The sequence below is a fragment of the Trachypithecus francoisi genome, unplaced genomic scaffold (assembly GCF_009764315.1).
Source record: "Trachypithecus francoisi isolate TF-2019V2 unplaced genomic scaffold, Tfra_2.0 Lachesis_group1, whole genome shotgun sequence".
Taxonomy (NCBI): Eukaryota; Metazoa; Chordata; class Mammalia; order Primates; family Cercopithecidae; genus Trachypithecus; species Trachypithecus francoisi.
In genome coordinates, this window is record NW_022681454.1 from 41,164,740 (window position 1) to 41,182,548 (window position 17,809).

The 17,809-nt window shown below is 44.1% G+C and overlaps 1 protein-coding gene across 1 annotated transcript; it reads left to right on the forward strand.

Moving 5' to 3' along the window:
- Window positions 1-588: 588 nt before the first annotated feature.
- UCHL1 (ubiquitin C-terminal hydrolase L1) lies at window positions 589-12,555 on the forward strand. The gene is made up of 9 exons (XM_033214073.1): window positions 589-746; window positions 852-863; window positions 1,344-1,472; window positions 4,377-4,527; window positions 5,766-5,851; window positions 5,927-5,974; window positions 7,273-7,339; window positions 8,271-8,329; window positions 12,121-12,555. Exons 1-9 carry the CDS (start codon window positions 714-716, stop codon window positions 12,205-12,207), a joined length of 672 nt encoding a protein of 223 aa, XP_033069964.1. The 5' UTR covers window positions 589-713; the 3' UTR covers window positions 12,208-12,555.
- Window positions 12,556-17,809: the final 5,254 nt, after the last annotated feature.

Below are 17,809 nucleotides of genomic sequence, written 5' to 3' on the forward strand. Positions count from 1 at the left end.
AAAGTCTCCAACCGCCTGCCTTCTCTGTGTCTTGTATTACCCTCACATCCCCCAGCTTTCTACTGCTCTCCCGGGACCAACCATTTCTTCCCCGGGAGTCACATTACATCAGCATTCCTAATGCAATATCTGTTATCTACCAGATTCTGCTTTATTCTAGGCAGTCACTTAAAAATGAACCTCGGTACTGGTCTGACTTAACATGGAGGAGAAATTGTCTAAGGTTAAACGCAAACTGCTGAGAGATTTGGGGTGGGGGGCACACATTTACATTCATTCATATTAAATATATACCTGTTGAATTTGTGCTTTTTCTCAAATGCTTCAGAGACCCGAGCTTTAGGGTAATTGGGATGGTAGAAAGGATGGGTTTCCAGAAACTTCGCCCAAAATTAAAGACTCCATCAAAAGGACTGCTCCATACATTTAAAGAACACCCACCAACAAATCCCGTCTCCACAACCACCAGATTATCTCACCGGCGAGTGAGACTGCAAGGTTTGGGGGCCCGGCCATACCACTCCGCGCTGCGTACGGGGGTTTCGTACCCATCTGGCCGCCACCGGCCGTTTCCCCCTCGCTTGGTTCTGCCCCTGCTCCCCCTGCGCAGGCCTCACAGTGCGTCTGGCCGGCGCTTTATAGCTGCAGCCTGGGCGGCTCCGCTAGCTGTTTTTCGTCTTCCCTGGGTTGTTTCTGTGGGGCGCACCGCGAAGATGCAGCTCAAGCCGATGGAGATCAACCCCGAGGTGAGCGCCAGGTGCACCGCTGCCCGGAGAGCGCAAGGCCGAGGGAGACGGAGCCGAGTTGCTGACCCGTTCGGTTTTGCTTTTTTCTTTGCATTTGCCTTTCAGATGCTGAACAAAGTGAGTGGCGTCTCGCGCCGTCTCTGGCCCCCTCCCCCGCGAGGGCCGAGGCGGGGGCGCCCACCGGCTCCGGCTGCTGGCAGAAACCAAGCCGCCCGCTGCGCACACCGGAGACCGCAGGGCTGGGGCGTGGGCTGGGCACCCTTCCTGAGCCCCTGCATTTAGCGGGTGCTTTGCGAAACCGGTCACGGGGAGACGGAGGGGCTGCGCCCGATGGCGAGCTAGCGCCGAGCGGAGCTCCCGAGGGCGTGGCGCGGGCAGCACAGACTAGGCTGCACGGGCTTCGCGGGCGCCACGTGTGGGCCGCGCTTTGTGCTGTGTCATCGCGCCCGCCAGGGTGGGGGTGGCAGGGCGGGACTGGGGCTCCTCCCAGGCTCGGGTGCGGGCGCGGAGGGCGCGCGCCTGCTGGCCCCGCCCCCTGGCAGGTGCCCGCGACCCGCGTGTCCCTGTGCCCCTGGCCGCCTTGTCTCCTCTCCGCAGGTGCTGTCCCGGCTGGGGGTCGCCGGCCAGTGGCGCTTCGTGGACGTGCTGGGGCTGGAAGAGGAGTCTCTGGGCTCGGTGCCAGCGCCTGCCTGCGCGCTGCTGCTGCTGTTTCCACTCACTGCCCAGGTAGGGCGTGAGGCCCAGGATGCGCGAGCCCCCGGTAGTGCACGCCGCTCCCCAGCTTGAGGCGTCTGGGGCTTCCCGCCCCGCCCCCTCCTCAGTAGGTGATGCGGGGCGCGCCTCTAAGCAAGGGAGGAGCCTGCATTTTCGTGGTACCTACTCCCTGGGCTCCTGTTCCAGCAGTGCCTATTGCCTTCTCTCCCATCCGACCACAATTGCTTTAAATTTGGAAGAGCGGCAGTATCTCAGTTCCATCGATCCCGTTATCCAGGGAAATCATTCATCCTACTCATGAGTTCCCTCGAACTTGGGTTTTTTCGAGCCTCCGGTTCGAGGGAATGGCTGCTGGTTTCCCTTTAAGGGCTGTAACCTGTCAACTCATTGTTTGCTTCTCAGACTCCCACCTAGCTGTAGAATGGAGGGGGAAGGGCTGTCCTAAATCGCTGGGAAACAATTAGGCTCGCTAATTCTCCGCCTCCATTGCCTGGGTTTCTGATGGTCTTAAGGCGTTCTTCACACTTCTCCACTCCCACTACTTGCTCACTTGGTTTTTAGCCTCTTGAATGTGTTTCTTAAAGCTTAATCATTTGTGTATGGCTTCTGTGCGGGAACCTCCTTCCTCTTCACTTATCCTCGTTCATCTCTGACCTTGTAGCTAAATGAAATGGGGGTTACAGGCTCAGTTTTGAAAGCACCTTTGCATTTCCCTTGAAATGATTTTCCTCCTACAAATGTGTATGGATAGATGTATCTCAAAGACAGCGTCAGATTTTTTTTTTTTTTTAAAGGATAGGATATTTGCTGTCTTGTGATGTATGGAATCCCAGTCGTTAGCATGACATTGTCTTATCTCCTGTTGTTGGCACTTGGCTGCTGATGTGGGAGAGACTGAAATTAGCTTTAGCAAAACTTGGGGCATCACTCCAACGGTGAGGTTAACTGAAGCACCGTCCTAAGGCCAGGTGTTCTGGAAGCATCCGTAGCCAAAATCAAGCGTATGGGAAGTTCCAAGCCTTCCTTCTAGTAAATAAGCTAAGTATTATGGGTAAATACACTTATTACAGCTAATAAGATGATCTCACTGACATGTTTTTATTGCTAAAGTCTTTTACTCGGGCTAAAAGGGAGCTGCCATATTGTTGGAAGTCGAATTAGCTTCTTGGTTGACCAAATCAGTCTCCTGTCTCCAGTTGAGCCTCACACACGGGTTTTTTTTATTAGAGCAACCATGATGACTCGGAGGTTTTGAGCAGCATTCAGAGGCAAGGCCTCTGGGAGGCAGTGGTGCAGCATGTTTGCCTTTAAAAGCTTAGTGTTCTCCTTTTGCTGGATCTTGTTAGAGAACATTCTAGTTTGTGTTATGTTTGAAAGAGCTCGATACTTTGTCCTTTAGTTTCAATTCAACCTATCAGATTTATCGAGCGCCTTTTCTGCTACATAGAATGCCTACTGGACAAAACACTGAAGCCAATTGAAAGAAAAGTTGAGATTTTATAGGCTGACTTCAAAGATGCTAATGTTAATTTGGAGGGCATTTAATTTTTGACTAAGGGAATGTTATGACCCCCTACATGGACGACTTCTGAAACATTAAGTGCTAGTAAACTATTTACAGAATGATTTCCATGGAAGGCTCAAGCAGCCCTAAAGGATGGTGCTGTCCCATTTTAATATTTCATCTAATTAGCCTAGAAAATGAAAAAAAAAAAAAACTCTTACTGGTCAATGAATACTAAATTGAGCATCCGGTTAGATAGAAGCGAAAAAGTTCTGCTAGTTGGAGTTTAAGTTGATCTTCTGGGGTAAGAGATCTTACTCTTCTGTTAGTACCAGAGAGCAAGCCTAAACTTCAGTTCATGTACAGAAATGTGAAGCTCCTAGAGTTGGAAATATGTTTCTGATGGTCTGTCTGGTTTTGCTTGTTATGGGAAATCAGTGTTTCTATATTAGTACCCTACTGTTTAACTAGGAAGTTCTAACTTATTTATTATATTTTTATTTTTTAGAGACAAGGTCTTGAACTCCTGAGCTCAAGTGATCCTCATGCCTCAGCCTCCCTAGTAGCTGGGATTATAGATGCAAGCCATTGACCCTGGCTCAAGAAATCATAACTTCTAAGGTCTTTAAAGCTAGTTAGTGAAAAGTCCAGATAGGCTTACTAAATTACTGTACAAAAAACTAGCAGATGCTTTGAGGAAATCCGTTTCCTAGTCCCATTCACTTACCAGTCTCTATCCTCCTCCTCAAATTGCCAGTCTATCCTCAAAGTAAACTGTTTAGCTGGCAAGGACAAGCTAGTGTCACATCTTCCTCTTGTAAAATCACAGCCCAATACCCTGGACCAGTTGTCTTTCCTTCCTTAAAAAGAGGGTGGAGGGAATGGTTAATTTCTTTCACTTGCTCTTTTCAGCAGTTAAGGCTGTTTTTGTTTTTGAAGTGAAGTGTACTTGAGCCGAGTAGAAGTAGAACTTTAAAGAATAGTGAAATGTAAACCAGCTGGTGCTCTTGTTGGGCATTCAATTGACTGAAGCTTGATTAGGATGCCTATGTGAAATACGGTTAAGTGTTAAAGGGAGAAAATAATGAACTGGTTTGTTTTCTGACTTCATGACACCATTTTGGGCTGAAAGGTTGCAGTGGTGTCTAGACACAGCCTTGGGCAGTATCCAATGCAGTCACTGCACTGCAGCACCAGGGTGGAGTCTCCGAACCTCTCAGAGCCCCACTGGCCAGCGTGGGTGTGGGAGGCAGACAGACGTGCCCTTCTCTGGGAGTTTTCCAGCATCTAGAACTAAGGCTCCTGTTCACACATCCCCCTGGTGTTTCCATTTAGGTGGTAGAACTCACTTTGCTGCCATCTGTTCTTTGCACTTTCATTCTGAGATGTAAAAATGCTTTTTACATTCGCAGCATGAGAACTTCAGGAAAAAACAGATTGAAGAGCTGAAGGGACAAGAAGTTAGTCCTAAAGTGTACTTCATGAAGCAGACCATTGGGAATTCCTGTGGCACAATCGGACTTATACACGCAGTGGCCAATAATCAAGATAAACTGGGATTTGGTAGGTGTGGGTTTTGAGGCCAGTCATCCTAAGCTTGAACTTGAAACATGGAGTTCAGAAACACTGTTCCCGAGGTCAGAGATGCTGTACCTTTTGAAACCATTTTGTAATGATGGTGTCACACGCTTAAACTGACTCACAGTCTTCCTCAGAAAGGATTCCTAGCATTTCTGAATTTTGAAATGGTCCCATTTCACAAATTTTAGAGCTGAAAGTTCAAATTTTGAGGTCTTTTGAAATATGTTGTTCTTGCTATAGGTTTGTAATTAGTGCCTCTTAGGCTTATCCACACTGAGCAGTAACAAAATGCTTATTACATCAGTGGTTATCCAGTCAGATGTCTCTATGCTGGACTGTTTTGTTTCTTTACATTTCTATTCAAGATCTTTATTTTCTGTCTGAATAACTGAATTACTAAGGTTGAATTTTCTACCCCAAAACAATAATCTTGGTTTGGGAACCATTTTAGATTAGAACATGATTATAGCGTCATGTATATAATAGATGTGAACTGTACATTGTTAGGTGCTGTAGATACAGCAGGTAAACAAGGCAGCCCCAGCTTTTATGACTGTAGAAATCTCAAATACATGTTACAGATTAAGAATTGCTGTGAGGCCGGGCGCGGTGGCTCAAGCCTGTAATCCCAGCACTTTGGGAGGCCGAGACGGGCGGATCACAAGGTCAGGAGATCGAGACCATCCTGGCTAGCATGGTGAAACCCCGTCTCTACTAAAAATACAAAAAACTAGCCGGGCGAGGTGGCGGGCGCCTGTAGTCCCAGCTACTCGGGAGGCTGAGGCAGGAGAATGGCGTGAACCCGGGAGGCGGAGCTTGCAGTGAGCCGAGATTGCGCCACTGCACTCCAGTCTGGGCGACAGAGCGAGACTCCGCCTCAAAAAAAAAAAAAAAAAAAAAAAAGAATTGCTGTGAAAAAGTGACAGAGATTTGAGAGATGAATGAAGTGGGAGGGATAAAGGGGTCCGGGGTAGAAGAGAACAGAGGCAAGAAAGAGCTTGGCATATTGGGAGAGTGGAGCGACCTCTCTGACTTGAAACCTGTGAATAGAGAGGGGTTAGAAAAAGAGGCTGGGAGAAAAGGTACAGCTCATCCACAACCCTGGAGGCAGTATTAAAGATTCACATTGCTCAGCATGTTCGGCAAAGGCTTAAGTCAACAATAAATATGTACCCATTTGTATTATTTTATCTATGCTAACATCCATTTTTTTCTTTAAGAGGATGGATCAGTCCTGAAACAGTTTATTTCTGAAACAGAGAAAATGTCCCCTGAAGACAGAGCAAAATGCTTTGAAAAGAATGAGGTAAGAGAACTTTCAGAGCATTGCCTTTAAATAACTCTAGAGATTTTTGTGCTAATTATTTTCTTTTTTCTGCAGGCCATACAGGCAGCCCATGATGCCGTGGCACAGGAAGGCCAATGTCGGGTAAATGCAAATACAAATCGGAGCCGGGCTGCCTGGGTGCCATCTGTGTTTCCACTGAAATTGTTCAGGAATATCTTACTGGAACACAGCAAATGTTATCCACCCAACGCCAAATGGCACCAGAAAGTTCTACCCAAATAATGCTTTGACTAGACCTTTTCAAAAGGCTCTTCAGAAATTGTATTGGCTGTTGAAATCAAGTAAATTCAAACTGACAGTGTTTTGTTTAGATCCAAATGAGTCTTATAGGCCAGGTAGAGTTGCTCATGCCTGTAATCCCAACAATTTGAGAGGCCGAGGAGGGTGATCAGTTGAGCCCAGGAGTTTGAGACCAGCCTGGCAAACATGGTGAAACCCCGTCTCCACAAAAAATACAAAGAGCAGCGAGGTCTGTAGTCCCAGCTGCTCGGGAGGCTGAGGTGGGAGAATTGCCTGAGCCCTGGAGGCAGAGGTTACAGTGAGCTGAGATCATGCCACTGCACTCTGGCCTGGGTGACCCTGTCTCAAAAACAGAAATGAGTCTTACAGAGTGTGCACCTCTCCTAGTAAGTGAGCATTTCAAATAATCTTCACAGGCTGTTGGGGAGGATGAAATACACCACAAAGGACAAGTTCTAGAAGGTTTGAATGTACCATAATCTGATGAGAACCTCTGAGTCAGCTGCCAAATTTAAGTCAGATCTCGGTGTCCTTTTATAAAAAAAAAAAAAAAAAAAAATTTTTTTTGGCAAGGTCAGGCTCCATTGCCCAGGCTGGAATGCAGTGGTGTGACCTTGGCTCACTGCAACAATTCTCTCACCTCAGCCTCCCGAGTAGCTGGGATTACAAGTACACACCACCATGCCTACTAATTTTTATATTTTTTGTAGAGATGGGGTTTCAGCATGTTGTCCGGGCTGGTCTTGAACTCTTGTGAGCTCAAGTGATCTGCCTGCCTCTGCCTCCCAAAGTGCTAGTATTACAGGCATGAGCCACCATGACCAGCCAGATCTCGGTGTCTTTATAACTACAACTGGCTGTGCCATTTTCTAGTATTGACCTTGGTTGAGATACTTAGCCTCTCTAAGCCTCAGTAAAAATCCTGTAGTAATAGCATCCTCATAGAGTTGTTCTGACAGTTAACAGTATATTTACCTTAATGGGCTTAGCATAGGGCCTAATGTAAGACATACATAAGTATTAGCTGTAATTTTTTAAAATCAAATCAGTTCAAGCATATTTCACTTGAATTGCAAGATAATTTTTAAAATAAGTTCAGCTTACACTCATTTTCAAAAAAATGTCTTGACTTTCTTTAGGTAGATGACAAGGTGAATTTCCATTTCATTCTGTTTAACAACGTGGATGGCCACCTCTATGAACTGGGTATGTTTCACTCCATTTTTGGAACTCAATGTAGTTTCATGCATTCTTTCCGACTGAATCTCTTGATATATTGTTGTGTGACTTTATGGCCCTTGGCATATCATTGTTTATAAAGCCACAGTAATAAAGTATTCTCATGAGGGCACTTAACCCCTTATTATTCCCAGAGCAACTTCCTGAGGCAACTGACCTAATCAGTGGCTTTAATGCCTAATCAATGGCTTCAGTCAGAAACCATTGAAGAGCGTAGATCAGATCAGTGCCAGGTGAAGGTATATGTGATCAGACTTTCTTTTCCCATCTCCTCCTATAGCATACCCTAGTATCATCCTTTCTGGGCAAAGAATACATCTGAAAAAGGATCAGTGCCTGAATATGACCTTACTTGTCTAAAAAGAATCTGGATATGTTGGAATAATTTCTATTAGCTAGTTTATGGCATCAAGAAAGACGACCTACCTTGTAAGATTCATTCCTTTTGAATGAATTAATGGAGAAAGACTTGTAACTGTGTTGTCTCAAGTCAAGATACCACCTACAGGCTTACAAAGGCAAGGGAATAGTGAAGGCAATCTAGTCATTGGAGGACAGATGAAATCTCAGGTGTCTCCTCTTCTTGCCTCCATCTTTCCTATACCCCAGAGACGGCATCTGACTTTTGCTCTGTGGCCGTTTCCTAGAGTTGGGGCACAGACCCCTCCATTAGGGTAGCTGATTTGAGCTTGTACGATCTTATAGACTAGAATTGCCTGGGATGGATGCCTGGGGACACTTGAACCTCATTTGCAGCCTGTTGCTTCATAACCAGGCTTCCTTTTGTGGGTTTGGCAGTGGTTTTTGGAAGAATCTAGAACTTCCATCTGGGCTAGGTAAGCATGGTAGCCAGAAAACATACAGAGAAAACTGACATGTCTGGCTTCTTTTGTTACAGATGGACGAATGCCTTTTCCGGTGAACCATGGCGCCAGTTCAGAGGGCACCCTGCTGCAGGTCATCTTTGGAATGCGTCTCTTCCTAATGGGCCCCACAATTCTTTGGCCAAAGTTTCTATTCTAAAGTGCTAACACTCTTCCAGGACAACCAGCATCAGTTGCCTGGGTTAATAGCAGTCTTTAGGGCTGCAAGATCATCTTAGTAATTCTGTCTACCTTATTTTATTGTGAGTGGTTTTAAACAGGGCTTCAGAGACACCCTGAGTAATCTGTTTCATGTGCTGTCTTTAGTCCACAGTTAGAATTAGCCTGAAAGCTGTTGCTTTGCTTCCTGGTGGGATTAAGGTGACCATTGTCCTCTCGTCAGATTACATCATAGTTAAAGACTCACGGAACAGTAGACTTTCATAATCCCTCTAAGACGACTGGATTTGGGTCAGTCTTGGAGGTAGTGTATTATAGGTTCTAGTTAGTTGGTTAAGTTTAGGAGTTTTTCCTTCCCACATGGTCTACTGTTACAAGAACAAAAGAAGCAGGATTTAAAATGCACCTGACAAAAACTGTTAATATCCAGGATCACTTTGTAACCATCCTGGACAGAAAAGTGATTCTGGACAAAGGTTGGTAGGTGACTCTAGGCCTTTTCACTAAAAAATGAGTGTCTAGAGTTGAATTAGTTTACTATTATAAAGGAAAAATGCTTAATTATGATATAATACAAAATACTGTTTTTAGCTTGCTGTGCTGAAGAAAAATATACAAAATGCTGTTAAAATATTCAAAATACTTCATTTGAGTAGTAGTAGTATCGAATCTTTGAAAAACTTGCTGTGTGCAGACCGGGACTCAGCAAGCATTTTCTATAAAGAGCCAAACAAAATATTTTAGTCTTTGTATGGCATATGGCTCTGCTGCAAGTATTCAGTTCTGCTGTTACAACTCAGCAGCCTATAGACCCTCTAAATGAATGTATGTAGCTGTTTTCCACCACCACAGGCTGGGTTAGGCCCACATGCTGCAGTTTACTGTATTTACGTGCTCTTCTAGGTGATGTATGTCTTTTATAGAAATCCTTGGCCGGGCGCGGTGGCTCAAGCCTGTAATCCCAGCACTTTGGGAGGCCGAGACGGGCGGATCATGAGGTCAGGAGATCGAGACCCTCCTGGCTAATACAGTGAAACCCCGTCTCTACTAAAAATACAAAAACTAGCCGGGCGAGGTGGCGGGCGCCTGTAGTCCCAGCTACTCGGGAGGCTGAGGCAGGAGAATGGCGTAAACCCGGGAGGCGGAGCTTGCAGTGAGCTGAGATCCGGCCACTGCACTCCAGCCTGGGCGACAGAGCGAGACTCCGCCTCAAAAAAAAAAAAAAAAAAAAAAAGAAATCCTTTAATGACACAATGAGATAGGTATTATCCCCATTTCAGAGCTGAGAAAACACAGAGTTTAAGGCCTGAGGTCAGTGACTTACATGGCAAACTATGGTTCAAACCTATATGGTCTGGCCAGGCATGGTGGCTCACGCCTATAATCCAGCACTTTGGGAGGCTAGTGTGGGAGGATCGCTTGAGCTCAGGAGTTTAAGACCAGCCTGGGCAAAATGATGAAACCCTGTCTCTACTAAAAATACAAAAATTAGCCGGGCCTGGTGGTACATGCCTGTAGTCCCAGCTGCTCGGGAGGCTGAGGCACAAGAATCGCTTGTACCTGGGAGGTGGAGGTTGCAGTAAGCCGAGATTGCACCACTATACTCCAGTCTGGGCAACAGAGCAAGACTCTGTCTCAGAAGAAAAAAAAAAAAGAAAACTTAGTCTGCATTTAGAGTTTGTGCTCTTAGCCACTGTACAATACCAATAGGACCTTTCATTAGAAAAGACCTCTCTTTGAAACTTCACAGACCTGATAGCCCCAAGATGCTAGTGGACCACATTATGTCACTCTTAATAGGGAGGATTGATTGCTCTTGTCTGTCAGACACACCTGAGATCAGTTAAAGCTAATTCTTGGTATTCAAGAGGTATGTGGGAATACGAATATGGAATGAAGAATAGACTTGGAGAGCCAGGATGGGATGCAGGGGTGCATGAGAAAATCAGAATTTACTTGGTGAGAATAAGAAAACAGAGGCAGAATTTCTGATCTTTGATCCGTTTGGAGGAAAGACCCTGATCCTTCCTAGTAAAACATTTAAGGTACATGCTAACTCATCTAACACTGCACTGATGCCATAAAAATGTGCCCCCCATTAGGATACTTACAAGTGTCACATGAGTAGCATTTATAAGGTGTGGGGAAGGTAAAATTTTTGTATAGAGATGGGGCGGGAGGGACTCACTATGTTGCCCGGGCTGGTCTTTAACTCTTGGGCTCAAGTGATCTTTCTGCCTCAGCTTCCCAGAGTGCTGGGATTATAGGCGTGTGCCACAGTACCTGGCTAAAACCTTTTTTTTTTTTAAACTATTCTAATTAGAAACTTATTTAAAATTAAAAGAGTTTCTAAATTAAACCAGCATTTTAGTTAAAATTCTTACCCTAGGTAAGGCTGGTTCTATATGGTTAAGGATGTTTTAGGTTGTCTAAACTTCACACTAAATCATTAAACTGGTGAGAAGATACATGCACTTAACCCAAATATCCTAAACTTGAATGAATTAGGTCCCTGCACATTAGCTCTGTAGAAGATGGTTATCCTCTTTAAAGATACAACTTTAATAGTGAAATCAATATTGTATATTCTCTAGTAAAGTCAATTCAGGGAAGACAGGTCTGGAATATTGGTATATTAAAAAACCTGGTAGAAGATAAAATGTTGATGTCAATCCAGATACTCTTTGGTTGCTTTTTTTGAGAAAGGGTCTCGCTCTGTCATTCAGGCTGGGGTGCAGTGGTGCAATCATGGCTTACTGTAGCCTTGAACGTTGCTCAAGCAATCCTCCCACCTCAGTCTTCTGAGTAGCCAGGACTAGAAGTGCATACCACCATTCCCAGCTAATTTTTCAAATTTTAGTAGAGATGTTGCCCAGGCTGGTCTTGAACTCCTGAGCTCAAGCCATCAGCTGCCTCAGCTTCCCAAAGTGCTGAGATTGCAGGCCTGAGCCATGTGGCCCAAACTCATTGAGTTGGTGATTTCTAAATTTTAGGAGTGATGTTTCATTACCGTTCTGTATCATAGAGCATTCTCTTTCTTCTTCAGGCATCTTTCCACTGGGCTTTTTTTTTTTTTTACAGATTCAACAGAGTAATATTTTTGATCCCAAAACAGTTATATCCTAGAAGTTGGTAAATAACCCTGGGATCAATTTTCTGTTACCAGTCTTTGTCATCTAGATTTTTAGAAGTAGTAACACATGTCACTTCACCATCAGTCTCTAAGCTTCCATTGCTTGTGTGCACCTAGAATACCAGGTAAACATTAAGGCTGTTTTTAAAAATGTTTACTTAAAAGACAATTGTCTTTACTTCGGGAATTTCTGAGTTACAACTTGTCTTTTATGCCACCTTATGGAAGAAAGATCGATTTCCAATCTTTAGATTTGAGGAAAATAGCATTAATAGTTGTGTTTTTGTTGTTGGTTTTTTTTTTTTTTTTTTTTAACTTTTCCAAAACCAGTTACAAGGTGAGAGAAGCACAAAACCATTTGGTGGAAGTGATAAAGAAGTCAAATCCATGATGTAACCCTGTCTTTCCCATTACCTGATTTTTTCCTTTAAGCCCTGGTTTTCAAATTAATGATGGAATTAAAGTTGATGAGGGTGAACTTTAAGCGTTAATAGACCTAGGAGCCTTTCCCTATGTGACTTTCATTTTTGAGCTCTTGCTCTTGGAATATTAACGACATTTCTTCTTTCCAGGACGCTGCTAAGGTCTGCAGAGAATTCACCGAGCGTGAGCAAGGAGAAGTCCGCTTCTCTGCCGTGGCTCTCTGCAAGGCAGCCTAATTCTCTTGGGAGGGACTTTGCTGATTTCCCCTCTTCCCTTCAACGTGAAAATATATACCCCCCCATGCAGTCTACAATGCTTCAGTACTTGTGAAACACAGCTGTTCCGTTCTGCAGACACGCCTTCCCCTCAGCCACACCCAGGCGCTTAAGCACAAGTAGAGTGCACAGCTGTCCACTGGGCCGATGTGGTGTGAGCTTCAGATGGCGAAGCATTCTCCCCAATGTATGTCTTGTATCCAATATCTAACGCTTTAAATGGCTACTTTGGTTTCTGTCTGTAAGTTAAGACCTTGGATGTGGTTTGTTTGTCCTCAAAAGGAATAAAACTTTTCTGCTGATAAGGTAGCCACAGCTGCTTCTCATTTTCTTTTACCCTTTACCCAACATGTCAGATTATTTTGGTAGTATATGAATGTCTTCCATATAGATAACTCATACAGTACTGATAAGAATTACCATAAAAACATTGGTTTGGTGTGTCTTTGGATTTTTTGCATTTGTATTCCCTATATATACCTGTAGAAACTAATCTTTAAAGATTTTTAAATAGGCAGATTTTATAGCACAATTCTAGACTTATAGAAATATTGAAGACAGAAAGAAAATACTGAAGACATTGTAGAAGTCCCATAAACCCATCATCCAGTTTCCTCTATTAATTGGGGTTCTCTAGAGGACAGAATTAATAGGATACATGTATTATATAAAGGGGAGTTGAGTGTTGACCCACACGATCACAAGGTGAAGTCCCACAGTAAGCCCTCTGAAAGCTGAGGAGCAAGGAAGCCAGTCTGAGTCTCAAAACCTCAAAAGTAGGAAAACCAATAGTGCAGTCTTCACTCTGTAGTCAGAAGTCCAAGAATCCCAAAGCTGAAAAACTTGGGAGTCTGATATTCCAGGGGAGGACATACCCAGCACAGGAGAAAGATGGAGGCCGGGAGACTGGGCCAGTCTAGTTTCCCCACATTCTTCTGCCTGCTTTTATTCTGGCCACGCTGGCCACTGATTAGATGGTGCCCATGCAGATTGAGGGTGGGTCTGCCTCTCCCAGTCCACTGACTCAAATGTTAATCTCCTTTAGCAACACCCTCACAGACACCCAGGAACAATACTTTGCATCCTTTAAGTTGATGTTCAGTATTAACCATCACAATTATTGACATGTTGATACACTGCTATTAAGTCCATAGCTTGTTTAGATTTCCTGGCTGTTTCCCTAATGTCCTTTTTCTGTTTCAGGATCCCACATGACACCAGGCTCCTTTGGGCTCTGTCAGTTTGTCAGACTTCTCATTCTTTGACGACCTTGACAAATTTGAGTACCATCAAGTATTTTGTAAGGTGCCCCTCTATTGGGATTTGTCTAATGTTAGACTAGGGTTATGGGTTTTAGGGAGGAAAACCACAGAGGCAAAGCGCTGTTTTCATCATGTGCTATAAAGGGTACATAAGCTAATTTATCACTGATTCTGGCCTCTTACCTGGCTGAGGTTGTGTTTGAAAGACTTCACTGTAAACTCACTCCCCCTGCCTTTTCCATGCTGTACTCTTAGGAAGTCACCATGCAAAGCCCACATTTAAGGAGCAGAGGTGTATCTTCTATCTCCTTGAGGGCCAAGTATCTATATGAATTATTGGGAATTCTTTTGGAAGGGAGAGTTGTCTTTTTTCTCCTATTTAACCATTTTTATCAGTATGACCTCATATCGTATACTTTGGATTTATATCATAACCCAGTACTACTCGTTGCCCACACTGTTCCGCTTTAGTTGTTGGGAGCTCTTTCAGTTGCTTTGGTTGTTGGGAGCTCTTTCAGTTGCTTTGGTTGTTGGGAGCTCTTTCAGTTGCTTTGGTTGTTGGGAGCTCTTTCAGTTGCTTTGGTTGTTGGGAGCTCTTTCAGTTGCTTTGGTTGTTGGGAGCTCTTTCAGTTGCCTCCTGTGTCGCTTTGACATACCCCAATCAGTGTGGCGTGTTTTGTTTTTCTTAGCAATTCCTTACTGTCTAGAAATTAATTTTTTAAAACAGAACAAAGCAAAATTCTTTGGCATTTGTAGTTAAACCTTTATAGATCAATGTGCTCTTGTTTTATAGATAAGGATACACGATTATGTAATTTATAGGTTTTCATTAAAGATTAAATGAGGATGTCTGTTCTCAACAATGGACATTGAATGTAACAATTCACTTCCAGTTACACAAAGTGAGGGAAGCGGGGAAGAAACCCAATGCTTCCTGCCTATACTGTGATCCTCACAGAAGGGCTCTGTCCTGTCTGGTGCCAGGAATCTAGATAACTTGGGTCTCAGCTGCCTTATTCACAGTTCTCTTAGCCCTGATTATGGTGGTAATACTCCTGATTCCAACTTTTTTGAGACAGGGTCTCATTCTGTCACTTCCACTGGAGTGCAGTGGTGAGATCTCGGCTCACTGCAACTTCCAATTCCCAGGCTCAAGTGATTCTCCCACTTCAGCCCCTGCAAGTAGCTGGGACTACAGGCATGTGCCACCACATGCCTGTTACCCAGGCCAGTCTTGAACTCGTGAGCTCAAGTGATCCACCTGCCTCAGCCTCCCAAAGTACTAGAATTACTGGCATGAACTGCCACGCCTGGCCCAATTCCAGCTTTTTTTTTTTTTTTTTTTTTGAGATGGTGTCTTACTCTGTCACCCAGGTTGAAGTGCGGTGGCACTATCTTGGCTCACTGAAAACTCCGCCTCCCAGGTTCAAGTGATTCTCCTGCCTCAGCCTCCCGAGTAGCTGGGATTACGGGTGCCTGCCACCACACCCGGCCATTTTTTTGGGGGGAGAGTTATTTTTAGTAGAGATGGGGTTTTGCCATGTTGGTCAGGCTGGTCTCAAACTACTGACCTCAAGTGATCCGCCCACCTCAGCCTCCCAAAGTGCTGGGATTACAGACGTGAGCCACTGCACCTGGCCCCAACTTTTATATGAAGGACATCTTGGTTCCTTCAAAGAAAGTGATCACTTCTGTTGACATCCTATTAATGTAAAAACTAAATATACAGTGATTCAGGTGATTCTACTTGCCTTTAAATTTTAAATTCTAACTTGGTGCATGACTTCTATACAATCATCTTGAAGGTTGACTTAGGGGAAAGAAACAAAGGGCTCCTTCCTGCATATAAGCGCTGGTACAAAGATTATTTTTGGCCTCCGAAATGTAAATTATACCACTAAACTGAGCTGGAAGACTTATTATACTTCATATATGAGAAACGCATTTATTTAAATGCTCTCAAAATCCAACATAACTTAATGTGCCACCCCTTGGAAGGTTATGCAATAGATCATGTATGTGGGTGATTGCCACCCCAGAGGTGCAGATAAATTTTGGTTTCACTAAAGAAATGCACAGAGATTAGGTTACATGCCCATGTTCTTGTAGCTAATCACTAGGGAAACCAGGACTTAGGCTATGGACCTGTATTAGTGCATTTTCATACTGCTGATAAAGACATACCTGAGACTGGGAAGGAAAATAGATTTAACAGACTCACAGTTCCATGTGGCTGGCAAGGTCTCACAATCATGGTGGAAGGTGAAAGACACTTTTTACATGGTGGCAGGCAAGAGAGAATGAGGAAGAAGCAAAAGGTGGAAACCCCTTATAAAACCAGATCTTGTGAGACTTATTCACTACCACAAGAACAGTATGGGGAGGCCGGGCGCGGTGGCTCAAGCCTGTAATCCCAGCACTTTGGGAGGCCGAGGCGGGTGGATCACGAGGTCAGGAGATCGAGACCCTCCTAGCTAACACGGTGAAACCCCGTCTCTACTAAAAATACAAAAAACTAGCCGGGTGAGGTGGCGGGTGCCTGTAGTCCCAGCCACTCGGAGGCTGAGGCGGGAGAATGGCGTAAACCCGGGAGGCGGAGCTTGCAGTGAGCCAAGATCAGGCCACTGCACTCCAGCCTGAGCGACAGAGCGAGGCTCCTCCTCAAAAAAAAAAAAAAAAAAAGAACAGTATGGGGAAAACTGCCCCCATGATTCAATTACCTTCCACTGGGTCCCTCCCACAACACATGGGAATTATGGGAGTACAATTCAAGATGAGGTTTGGGTGGGGACACAGAGCCAAACCATACCAGAACCTAAGGGGAGGTATCCTATGTTGGTAGTCAATATCATAGGCTTTAGGGTTCATTAAATCTGTCTTTGAGCTCGGCTTCTACCTCAGTAACTTTGGGCAAAGGAATAACGCTTTACCACATCTTCATTGTTTCATGTTGAAATAGACACAGTGAAGATGTCTGGGAAGGGCCTGGCCTCTAGAAGGTGGCATCTAATACCATAGTCTCATCTCCTTTCCCTGGGCCCTTAGCAACACACAACCTCAGGGGGTGCCATCAACTTTGTATTCCATGTTAAGGCAGAGTGCTTCCTGGGGTTGTGTGACTCAGAGGACCTTGCTTCTCCAACAAGCCCTCTTATTTGACACCTTGGATTTGCCAGTAGTCTGTGTATAATTGACTTACTCCCTAAAATGTTACTAGTCTTTGGTGATGAAGGTGACTTTTTAGTGCTTTCAACAGCCAAAGCCATCTGATGTTAAGTATCTCCCTATTTATTTATTTATTTATTTAGAGACGGAGTTTCACTCTTGACACCCAGGCTGGAGTGCAATGGTGTGATCTGGGCTCACTGCAATCTCCACTTCCTGGCTTCAAGCAATTCTCCTGCCTCAGCCTCCTGTGTAACTGGGATTACAGGTGCCCGCCACCATGCCCAGCTAATTTTTGTATTTTTAGTAGAGACGGAGTTTCACCATGTTGGCCAGGTTGGTCTCGAACTCCTGACCTCAGGTGATCAGCCTGCGTCGGCCTCCCAAAGTTCTGGGATTACAGGCATGAGCCACTGTGCCTGACCGTATCTCCCTTTTTAAACTAACACCTCAAATGTCTTATTTAGTCTAAGTTATACATCTATACAGTATAATACTTGGACTGACTTAAACACCCATGAACTTGGAAAAATGTTCATGTATGAAACTAGTGAGATCTATAAAATGTGTATGCATATGTGTTTAGGACTATAACAGCTAAGTGCTTACTATATCTTAACTGCCTTACATGTTCTACTTAGTCATCATATGATTTTATTCTCATTTTGCAGATAGAAAATTAAGGCACAACGAAGCTTAAGCAACTTGCCTAAGGTTATTGGGTTAATAACTGATATTCCTGAGATTCTAACCCAAGCCAATTGGCTCTAAGAGCCCATAGTATTTAATGATTCTTCTAGGGGCAAGGATGGACCTAACTTAAAAGGAATGAAGGAAATTTAACCTTTACTGCTCCACACTTTAATGGCCCCTTCTAACAGTCTGGCTTGTGTGTCCTTGTAAAATTTGCAACAATAGGATATTATTGTATTTTTATTCTCAAAAACATGGGTCTACACCTATGTCTGGGTGTTAAGATTATGGGTGATTTAACTTTATATTCTAATTTTCTAAGCTTTCTAAAATCACATTATTTTTATAATAAAAAAAGCTTAAGTTTTTCCCCTAAGACAGAATTCTGCCATAAGCTCCTATTGGTTAATTCTAGCTTACTTCCAAGTTTCTTTAATTTATAA